This window comes from Nelumbo nucifera, chromosome 1, assembly GCF_055504915.1.
Source record: "Nelumbo nucifera cultivar China Antique chromosome 1, China Antique-T2T, whole genome shotgun sequence".
In the NCBI taxonomy this organism is placed as follows: domain Eukaryota; kingdom Viridiplantae; phylum Streptophyta; class Magnoliopsida; order Proteales; family Nelumbonaceae; genus Nelumbo; species Nelumbo nucifera.
In genome coordinates, this window is record NC_142649.1 from 184,212,751 (window position 1) to 184,224,894 (window position 12,144).

Consider the following 12,144-nt stretch of genomic DNA (forward strand, 5'->3'; position numbering starts at 1 on the left):
GGATTTTGGCTACAGAGTGGGGATGGGAGAGGGTGCCCCACCACAAACCAGGTTGGGCTCAAGTTGGGGCCACAAGGTTGCACCCCTAAGTCATTTTGCCTCAAATTCTTTTAACAAAGCCCATACATCGCACGGGTGGGGATGGGCTAATTTTTAGATTCACATAGATATTAATGGTATTAATATGAACTTAATGAATTTATTAACCATCAATAAATTTAAAACAAGGGAAATTGTCCAAAACTCACCATGAGTTTTCAACATTTCTCTTAAACTCACCACAACTTTTCAAAATGTCTAAAACTCACCATGTCACTAACTTGATGTTAAACAGACTAACAGGTGTTAATATATTACCATTTTAATATTTAGACATGAAAAAAGGAAAAAGTTCAAAAAATATTTTCAAATATAAAATACATAAAAACATACATAATTAGGGGTTCAAATGGATTGGATCATGATCCGATCCGAGCTCCAATCCTATTTGGTTGAATTCGGATCACCCCTGTTCGAATCTTCGAATCAGATTTGGATCACCCCTATCCAATCTAAGAAGATTCAATCTGATATATGTTATATATATATATTTATAAATATATTATTTATATTGTATTTTTGTATAGTTGTTATATTATTTATTTTTTTTACAAAAAACAAGTATATATATGATGAAAATAATTAAAAAATACTTGTATTTTTTTGTTTTTCTTTATTTAAATTGGTATATTTTTCTTTTAATAATTTATTAATTTTTAAAGAAAACAAATCAGATCGGATCAGATCAGATCCAAATATCCGACTTTCCGATCGGATTTAAATTCAAATTCTTGCCTATCGGATCCAATCGACTCTTTGGATCGGATTGGATCTGCCATGAACAGTGTAGGATCAGACTCGAATATACCCTAATTCGAATTCGATCCGATTTGTTTTCATCCCTATAGATAATAAAAACAATTTTTAAAAAATGACCCAGAACTAGAACCATTTTGGCCACTGGTTCCCAGGTTGACGGTTCGACCGTCTAGTTCGAACAAATGGACTGGTCTGACAATAAAATTAAAAAAATATATAAAAAACTAATTAAAATGATAAAAATGGTTAAAAATTATTGAATGGGTTAAAATGGTCAATGGTTCAATCGCCTAGGTCAACAAGTTGTTGACCAATTCAACGGTTTTTGGCCAGAGGTTGAGTTTGGGGTAAAATGGAACTGGTTGCCTGGACTGTTCTCAAGTCAAATGGTTCGACCGTACGAATCAACGGTGGTTCGAAAACATTAATAAAAAATGTGAGATAAATTGGGTAAAACATACCATGTGAAGCATGGGACCATTCTTGATAAAAAAATTCCGCAGTAATGTGGATCAATCCACGACAAAAACATGTGGATGAGAAATTGGCTTGTGGTGTGCACTAATCCACGAGATTGTGTGGATCAGTCCACACCACAGGTCAACCGAACACCTTAACTTACTGTAGTGCATTTCAAATGCAATATATCGTGGTCTGACCACTGTACCAAACACCTACAAAGAGGCCATCTGACGTAGCACTAAATTAACTAATATATATATATATATATATATATGCTAGAAAGCACTATTTTTTTTATCAAAGTGATGTATAACAATTGACCAGTTAAGAGGAAGAAGGGAAGGGGAGCATGAGCAAAACAAACTTTGGGAAAATTCCCAATTAGTACTCTTTACTTTGTGCCACTTTGGTCCCAAAACGTTAAAATGTGACAACTCAGTACTTGAACTTTCAAAATGTGCCAATCCAATACCTACCGTTAACCATCCCATTAACTAGCTATTAAGTGGCATTTGAAAAGATATAAATGTCCTTTGAGAGTCATTTAATTCTATTTATAAGGCATCCAAATGTTGACAAAAAATGAACAGTCCAAAACCCTTGCCTCTTCTATTCAAGAAAGTTGGGCATTCTAGTGACTTAGTGACCCCAAATTTCTTTAATAGAAGAGGCAAGGATTTGGGGCTGTTCATTTTCTATCAATGTTTGGATGGCTGATAAATAGAATTAAATGACACTCGAAAGGCATTTATGTCTTTTCAAATGCCAATTAACACGTTTTGAAAGTTCAGGTATTGAGTTGTCGTGTTTTAAAGTTCACGGACCAAAGTGGCACTAGGCCCAAAGTACTAATCGGAAAATTTCCCAAATTTTTTTTCTAGTAGAGATATCGCTTTTTCTGAAATTTTATGTTATTAAGAAAAATATTTAATGATCCCATGGTTTAGTTGAAAATTTTGAAACTCACATCATATAAAAGTTTTAAAGAAATTATATAAAATTATGCCAAAAACAATATCTATATAATTCAATATTATTAGAAAGAAAAGCCTTTTTTACGTCAAATGGCATTTTGAAAAATATATAACCTAATTACTTTATAAATATATAGAGCCAACCGTGGATGCATCTTATAAACAAATCAACTAAAATTAGATGATCCAAAATAAAAATGCCAATATCTCTATTATAGCCTATTTTGAGCTAGGGAACATTTTCCTTGAATAGCTATTGATTAAATCCCATTAACAATGTAATTGTAAAATGCACTTATAAAATGTATGCTAACTTAATTACTTAATTTCACTTAATATATTTACTAAAAAATTTATTTATTAATTGTAATTGTAAAATTATTTTTTTATTTCTAAATTAATTTGTTTATTTTACCTAATTGAAATATCTAAAAAATTAATGTTATAGCTAGGCCAAAATCTATAATACATTGTATGAAAATTGATGTAATATATAAATTTTTCCTTATAAATATTATAATTTAATTCATATCACACATTTTCTCTATCCCTTAGCTCTCTCTCAATCTTTTAAACCCGTGTCTCGTTGAATATTTAATGTAAGCCTGGTCTCTCTACTTAATGAATTGGGACGATATCATCGATTGCAATATTTTATTTACCAAAGCATTAATTTTGCAGATGTCACTTCACCCCTTAATCTCAAATTTGGATTCAACCCCTGATTCATTTTCTTGATGATTTGGTGTAATATTATTATAAAAAATATTGATATTTTTTTTTGGGGAGTAGAAAAGAAGAGTCTGTAATGCAATAATAAAATCACAACGCAAGGGAGATAAGACCCTCTTGAGTGATATAAGCAATACTGTAGATTGCAACTGGGTCAATAAATTGTATTCAGATGAGTTTATGTACAGTTAAGCATGTAAATAAACAACAAAATATGTTAGCTCATGAAGTAGCTAGCATGTAGGAGGGGGGTTCAGAATTGGTCTTTCTATTACCCTCAAAGGACTAGATGTACATATTTTCAAATCAATAATTTAAGTTTTTTTCTTTTTCAAAAAAAAAAAAACATATAAAGAAAAGTTCAGTTTGTTCAGATGCCACAAGCAAAGGGTTTGGCATCCAACTCAGGGGCATTAAAAACTCCAAAAAAAAAAGTTCCAGATCCCATCCATTTAATCAAAGTATCTAACTCGACCCCTCATATCAATCGGACCCGGATCCAATTCGGTCCAAGATCAAAGTGGTTTTGAATAGGTTCGTTACACGTACAGATATTCATAACAAGATTCAAATCCATCAAACCGACCAACTCAGTCTGACCCAACTTGAATCAGCAGTTAGGTTAGACACATTGATTTCTTCTCATGGAGGACATTCATATACAATAGAACGCAATAAGCCATTGATTTTCATCGTTATTACATGTAACAAGAAAAAGAAAGAAAAAAAATCCATCGTTTTGCATTCAAAATCCGAAATTTGAAACAAACAAAGAACTCTGACTACCATCACTGAGCCATTACCCATTAAACTTTAAAAGGGAGCAGAAATAAAAACAAAATTACCTCTTTTTTTAATATAGGCGTTGATTTGAACAATTACCTCTTTTCTTGATATTGGATCTTTAAGGCCAAAAGATACTTTGAATATCACAAAACTGACCCAAACCGATCAGGTCGGTTTTTCTTAGTACAGGGTCGGTTTCGGTTTCATCTTTAGGCAACCCGACCAGGTCGGATTGGTTGGAAAAACATCAGTAAACCGACCCAACTTGACCCGTGAACAGCCCTAGTTACATGTTTTGGCCCTTTTAAATCTGAATTAATTCTCACGAATGAAATTCATAAAACAACTCTTTTGTTTTAAATTAATATTATTATTTAATTTTATAAATATATGAATGTAATGATAACAATTGAGTCATCTCTAAATAAATAAATGAGAAAATTCCTGACTAGTACCTTGTACTTTGGGCCTAGTGCCACTTTGATCCTCAAACTCTAAAATATGACAATTCGGTACTGAACTTTCAAATCATGTCAATCCAGTACATGTTGTTAACCAATTGTTAATCAGTCATTAAGTGGCACTTGAAAAAGACACAAGTGACCTTCAAGTGTCATCTAGTTTTATTTGTCAACCATCCAAGCGTTGATAAAAAATTAACAGTCACAAATCCTTGCCTCTTCTATTTAAGATGTGACCCCAACTTTATTTATATATTATATATTCGAGAAGATTCAATCCTATAATATAAATATATAATACATATATATATGTTATTTATTTATTTATAAATATATTTTTTATATTATATTTTTATAAATTTGTTAGATTATTTATCTTTTTTATAAAAAAACATGTATATATACGATGAAAATAATTAAAAATACTTATACTCTTTGTTTTTACATTATTTAAATTAATGTATTTTAATTTTCTTTTAATAATTTATTAACTTTTAAAAAATACAAGTTGGATTGAATCAAGTTCGAAGATCCAACTTACCAATAGGATTCGAATTCAAATCGAGTCCTATCAAATCCGTTTGGATCTTTGGATCGGATTGGATCTAACATTAACAATGTCAGACAGATCATATTTGAATCCAATTGATCCGTTTGCATCTCTATCTCCAACATGAGACCGAGTTCGGCTTCGATTAAGGTAATGTTCATTCCAACAGCCTTTACAACCTTGCATTGGGAATATCACTGCATTTATATGTGCCATTTCCTGATGCAAGGTTGCAAGAGACTGTTCGCCAGGGTGTGAGCATGGACTTGCCCTGACCGAAGCCGATCTCCATGAGACCTAACATCAGAAACTGGTAAATCCCTTTACTCTTTTAACATGCAATATCCTTGAAGACATTTTTTATGTGTTCAGATCAGAGCCCAACGTAGGGTTGCAACAACCTGACATAACAGAACAACTTTTGCAGTTGTACATTGGGAATATCTCGCCATGAAGGACAAGGGTATGTTCCATGATGTACAGATGCAAAGGCTGTTGTGACCAGTTGTTGGGGCCCTAGTTGGGACTAGATCAGGTCTCATTTAAGATTTGGCCTCTTTGTTCCCTTGAGTAGTATTGTAGGTTGTTCCCCATAGGGCTAGCAATCTTGATCCCGACCCATTTAACCCACCCACCTTGGAACCCACCCAGACTATTGGTGGGTCAATATGGGTTGAGCAAACCATTAGGGTTAGTGGAAAAGGGTTGGGGTGGGTTGGGTCAAAGTCAACTCTATCTATACTCACCAAATCTAAAAAAAAAAAGAATAGTAATTGAACTTACTCGAACTTAGACCTCCTAACATGTTTACATCTCATTACAATTCAAAACCACCATGCCACATTTCATTTTGAGGTTAAAAGTGAAATAAAATAGATTTTATTAACTTTCATGTTCACATTCAATTTTACACAAAAGCACTTCTACAAAAACAATTTTATAAATTATTTTATAAAAAGGACTTTTACGAAAGCACTTTTACAAACGTACCATTACACAAAAACACTTTTATAAAAGTAAAGTTATGAAAGTACTTTTACACGAAAGCACTTTTACGAAAATACTTTTATGAAAGTACTTTTATGAAAGTATAAAAACACTTTTACAAAATTACTTTTACATGAGAGTACTTTTATGAAAGCATAAAAGCACTTTTAAAGTGCTTTTACGAAGGTATTTTTATGAAAGCACTTTAACAAAAGTTCTTTTGCAAAAGCACTTTTATAAAATTTATGCATTTTCTACAATTTTTTGTGCTTTTCTACATAATTTTTGCAATTCTCTACTATTTTTTGCATTTGTCTACAATTTTTGCATTTTTCAGGTATGCGAGTTGACCTCATTTTTATCACATGGCAGAGAGAGATTACTCTCTCCAAAGTTATTATTTTTGAGTATATGGGTCATCCCGACCCATTTTTGTATTTATAGGTGATGGTAGGTGGGTTAGTATAGGTGAGGGTGGTTAAGGGTCAATATGAATGGATCAAATGGATCAATATGGGTGGGTCAGGTGGGTTATGACCTTTTAACAAGAATTGATGATGGGTCATGGTGGGTTGGTGGGTCAATATGGATGGGTTGATATTCAACCCTTACCCAACCCAATCCACCCATTTGCCACCCCTAATACCGCATTCAGCAAATGGCATTCATTGCCCATACTGTAACCGAGATTGCATCTAGTCCCCGCACACAGGACCAATAAGTCATCTAGTCCCAACATGCTTTGGACTTTGCTTACAATTTTAACCATCATTGGGCTACACAACCAGGGGTTGCTCATCCCCAAACCCATAACCCCCAACCATGGTGCACACAGGATTTGATCCCAAGAATTTAATAACAAAATGCAATGATCGCTAATTACTAACCAACCGGTTGGCACTTTGCTTGCCAAACATGAAGCTGGTTCATAGAAATTACTACCAAGCATGCAATAAAACTTATAGCGATCATTGCATTTTGTTATTAAATTCTTGCAAGTCTTTCATTTATACCTAAATTCTTGCTAGTCAGTTATGGAAGGTATGGAGATAGAAAGAAGTCAATAAGGTTCTATTGGAAAGGGAAAAGTTAATCAATGAAATTTTAATTCCTATTAACTGAAAAATCGATATTCTTTTTATAAATTTATATGGAGTCCATGAAAGATATCACTTACATTGTGGGCAAGTAACTTAATTTGTATAAATAATACCCATCCAAGTGGGCAAAGTGATAAAAGAATCTGTGTTATAGTACACGGCAGGGATAAAAATTTCTGCAATTAAAGATGATCCGAATTCAATCCATTTCTGCAATTAAAGATTATCTGAAATCAATCCATTCATCAGGAGGAATATAAACCCACCACCATCCAACCTGACACAAGTCCAATTTACTTTGATTTATTGCATATCTACAATTCATATTATACCAACAAAGTGAGACTTCAGCATGAATGTAGCGTTTTTAATAAAGGATAATTGCTTAAACTTCCACAAAAATTATTTTTAAACATATTTTGTTCTCGTATAGTTCAACGTATTGATTGATATACAACACCTATCCATCTGAAGGAAGGGTATTAACGTTCAGAAGTGATCAGATGTCCTACACTCCAGTTTCGGTGACCCCAAAGATACAACAATATCAATACTGTGAACCTGTATTCATGATATATGACCATTTAATTTTAATTTATTTATTCTAATCAATAAATCTGATTGCAATTCAAAATTCTATACGAAAGCCCACGGCTGAAAAGTACCACTCATTAACATGTAAAAATCATTTAGTGTTTTCAAAACTAGCGAGGGAAGTCTCGAATGACTACTAATACACGACGTTCCGAGACAAAAATTAGCAATACAATAAAACTATGCACCAGTCTTCTGTTTCTTTGGCATTCTATACCCACCAACTACACAAGCATGGTCTCTTTCAAAAGGCTCAAGTGTGACTTGTTCAGATGGTTTAAACTGATCCGCTTGCAATTTCTTCACTTCTTGGGCAAACACTGCCTCCGCAGGAACCGTTGAATCTATGCAATTTGCCTAAAAACAAGAACAAAATATATATTCAACTTCAACCTACATACGATGAGATGCGAAAGAAAACTTTCAAAAAAAACAGTATAACCTCAAGTACTATATCATGATTTGAACTTTCTACAGTGGCTGGAGGGATGTAGCAAAGATCAAAAAGAACAGACCTTAATTGATATGACAAAATGGCCTCCGTTCTTCAGGAAATACGAGGCATTAAGTGCTAGTATCCTTGCCTACAAGAGGAATCATGTCAGGTAAATAAAGAAACTATCAAATAAACCAAATAGCCAATGCAGATTTTGAGGCCTGCATGGCTGCGTGCTACTTTCATTGTTGCTTAAAAGCTGAATTAACCAGAGAGAAAATACACATTCTCCAAGTTATAAGCTGAATTAAGCACAGAAAGATACCTGTCCAAACAAAGCATTCAACAGATAAAAAATACATGCACTGATCACTGACAATAGACTATAGTTACTATCATGAGTCCGACTATGCTACTGAAAATTCATCGTAAAATAACCAATGATCAGCTATCATCTAATCATCAACCAGTCAACTGGTATTCCAGATTCTTGTGGGTTTCTGATTGGTTGAAGTTTTTCGAGTAGCATGCCTTTCTTGTACCATAGAAATTGTGTACGAAGCTCATATTGGATTTGATCATTAATAACCACCAATCCCAAATAGAAACTTTGTGGGAGTTTTTATTCAAGGAATGCACTTTAAAACCATCCAATAATAAGGCCCATGAGAAAATCACTGATTTTGCAGCCTTTGTTATCCAATATGTTCTTCCAAGTTGATGAAATAGCATATACAACTCCAACAAACACAAGCAAAGAGGGATAAACACTTTGGCACAGGTAAGATGTGACTCAAAATCCAAGTACAAAAAAGAAAGATGATAATAAATATTAGCAAGGAATGGCAATTGACAAGGTAAAATAGCATCTCAAATGCTTTGTGAAGCTTTTCAATAAGAAAATAAATAGGATATGGTAAAAGAAACAATTTCGGGTCTCATTTAAACAAATCCTATTCGGGCATCGTGCTCAAATTGCAAAATGATTCAGGGTTCATCTTCACATTGGATTGGTTAAAGGATTTTATGCTGGCAACAAACCTGACATAACCCTCCTTTTTCAGGCCTTAGACCAGTAGTGTAACAAACAAGGAAGAAGGCCAAAAAATTGTTTACAAGAAGGCGATTTCAGCATAGATGATCCCTTACCTTTCATGCTTTACCATCCAATAGCAATCAAAGAAAAAGACAAAGACCTCCAAGACACTTCAAAGACATTGAATAGAATAATATACTAGAATTATAAAAATTAAATAACATGAAAATACAAAAAAAAAGCAAACCAGAAAAACAATCATCACAACTTTTAAAGTTGAATAGATGTTTGCATCAGAAACTCGAGTCGTACATCACCCAAAATGTCCTGAAGGGGAATCCGAGTAATTCATCATTTGCCTGATTTCAGAAGCATGAAGAAAATTCAGAGAATGGATCTCTTGCATCATTTAGTATGCTACACTGAATGCTGATAAAAATCAGCAATACAACATAACCGCAAGGGATGTGTCATCAAGATCCAGAAAGAAGAAAAATACTCATAAAGAACAAAAAAAAATCAAATCACGGTATTTGAAAACATTTAAAGATGGTGAAGGAAACTTTCGACATTCTACAATGTGTTAAACACAGGATTCTTAAGAAAAGAATAGAAAAGCAAAGAAAATGGAAAAAGGCAATTGGGAACAAAAGCAATAACTGACAATTTTAACATTTTTGCATCAGAAACTCGAGTTCTACATCATACATAATGTCTTGAAGGGGAATCCGAGTAATTTCATCATTTTCTTGATATTGAAACAGCAGTTCATGCATCAAAGAGAATGGGCTAAGTAAAGAAAATGGACTCATCATTCTGTATGCTTCACTGAATGTAAATAACAGAATTCAGAAATATGACTTGGGCACCAACATCAAAAAACGGGAAAATTACCATTGAAAACAAGAAAATCAACTCAAAAGGACTTGATAACATTTTAACATCTACTAGAGTGTAAACCTTCGAGCATTTACAATGTGTGCACCACATGATTCTCAAGTATCTTCCCAAAGTGACCAAACGTTGCTTTAAATATTAAGAAAAACTGTTCAAAAATCAAATATACATAATGGGATTAATTAAGCCTGAAAATGTGATAAAATTTATGCCATTAAAAAAGTCCATTTTTACATATAAAATGTTCTGTAACTTGACAACAAGCAGGAAGTGAAATTAATCAAGTGCTGGTGCAATAATTCTACATAACACAAAAACATGCAGAGCACTGAACTAAAAATCTTAGAGATACATAATCTAAAATTCATATATCATAAATAACCAATACCATATTACTTTTTTATCTTTAGCACTAAGTACCATTTTGTTTATTTCTTATGGGGACTCTTCATTCTGAATAAAACAATAGAACTACTACAGTGGAGAATATTATATGAATTTAACAAGTAATGGATAAAGATGGAACATATGATTAATATACCTGATCTGGCTGAGCAACATCGGAGAAAATGACATCGACCATGCCAACCAACATTCGATACCTGACAGGATGTCTAGCATCCTCGATGATAGGTATAACATTTGTTCTCTTCTTCGCCATGTTCACCAAGTCCCTACCACTTCTATGAGAAAATTCCACGGCATATACAACTCCGGTCTATCATCATGCAAACAAACGAAAATTTCAAATTTTGAAAAAAATGGAAAATATGCTTTTATTTTAGAGTAGACAATAGAAAACAAGCACTGCAATATTAAACAGAATCTCCACTTACAGGTCCAACAATGTCAGAGACATGTGAGACCGTCGTTCCTGAAGCAGCACCGAGGTAGAGAACCCGAGACCCAGGAACCTTGAATAAAAACATTCAAAGGAATGAATAAATCACACCGTTCATAAATAATACAGGAAACAATTGAAATCAATAATAAATAAATAATTAAATAAAAGGGTGAAACAACAAAGCATTTAGGATAACATTTGAAAAATGTCGACATGCACAAGAGAGAACACTTACAATCCAGACATTATCAACGCCACCAAGAATGGCAGCTGCCAGCTTCGAGCGGAAGGGGTTCCAAACCCTGTACTCAACCTTCGACCCATCTTCATTCTAATAAGCAAAAGTTTGTAAAGAAAATAAGACGAATCAATAGTGGAAGCATATTCAATAAATTGGTACTAATTTCACATCCAACCAAGTTACATTTCCCTCACATCTACTGGGGTTCCTCTTTAAAACGTGAAATCGGATTTACCTGCACAGCAATCCTCTTTTCGCCATAAACTGCTTCACCAGGGGCCATATTCTTCGTAACAAGAGCATCTTCTTTGCCCTTAGCAATGAAAACACCTTCGTGTCTATGGGGCTCGATGACGACCTTGCTTCCACCTTTCATTCCACCGCCACGACCACCGCGACCACGTCCGCCGCCCCGGCCACCGCCGCGACCACCACCACGACCTCTGCCGCCACCCTCTCCACCTCTTCCGCCACCACCTCTGCCTCTTCCTCTCCCTCCATCACTCCGGCCTCTAAACCCACCCCCACCGCGGCCTGAAAGTCGACCATAAATAGGAAAAAAAACAACGTTGAATTTAGAAAATCTTGTTAATCAATGCAGAGAAAATTTTCGATAAAACACCAAACGTAGAAACCAAGTGATTGAACAAACCAAAAGGCCAGTTTACCTCTTGGAGGTCTCATACGACTTCGAACAGAGAAGAAAATGATTTATGAAGAGGAAGGTTTTTCCTTGAAGTAGAGGTGCGGAGTGTAGACTGTGGACCGAACTTGCTGAAGAGTGGAGGATTTATATAGCTTTTACGATTTTAGGGTTTAGTTGAGACTTGAGAGAGAGAGAGGGGGGGGGTTGAAGTAGGGTTTATACGAGACTACGAGTGTTTTTCATTTGGGATTTGGGAATTCACATCTGCGCCCCAGAGCATAATCACAATAGTGTATGGAGAACATCTCCCACTGACAACATTGGAAGATTCTAAATGCACGCTGAGATGCGCTTGTGTGGCCAGATGTGAAATCGGAAGATTCAATTCTGTCAGTTGTGTTTGGTGCTGAATCCAGTTATCCTATTAAATCTACTTTCTAATGTTTGATTAACGAATTCATTTTATATTAACGAATGATCCATGTAATCTCTGATTCGACAATACAATACTTGTTTTTGGGATGACATAGCATAATAGTA

General features: G+C 34.3%; 1 protein-coding gene and 2 non-coding genes across 3 annotated transcripts; all 3 read right to left on the reverse strand.

Moving 5' to 3' along the window:
• Positions 1-7,490: 7,490 nt before the first annotated feature.
• LOC104596020 (rRNA 2'-O-methyltransferase fibrillarin 1-like) lies at positions 7,491-11,867 on the reverse strand. The gene is made up of 7 exons (XM_010257000.3): positions 11,627-11,867; positions 11,194-11,492; positions 10,953-11,048; positions 10,710-10,787; positions 10,415-10,591; positions 8,020-8,088; positions 7,491-7,861 (listed from the first exon to the last, which is right to left on the reverse strand). The coding sequence occupies exons 1-7, from the start codon at positions 11,640-11,642 to the stop codon at positions 7,685-7,687; spliced, it is 912 nt and encodes a 303-aa protein (XP_010255302.1). The 5' UTR covers positions 11,643-11,867; the 3' UTR covers positions 7,491-7,684.
• LOC148804240 (small nucleolar RNA snoR60) lies at positions 9,266-9,337 on the reverse strand. Its single transcript, XR_016081763.1, has one exon. It is a non-coding gene; the product is annotated as a small nucleolar RNA snoR60 (small nucleolar RNA).
• On the reverse strand, positions 9,655-9,727 carry LOC148804241 (small nucleolar RNA snoR60). The gene has a single exon (XR_016081764.1). It is a non-coding gene; the product is annotated as a small nucleolar RNA snoR60 (small nucleolar RNA).
• Positions 11,868-12,144: the final 277 nt, after the last annotated feature.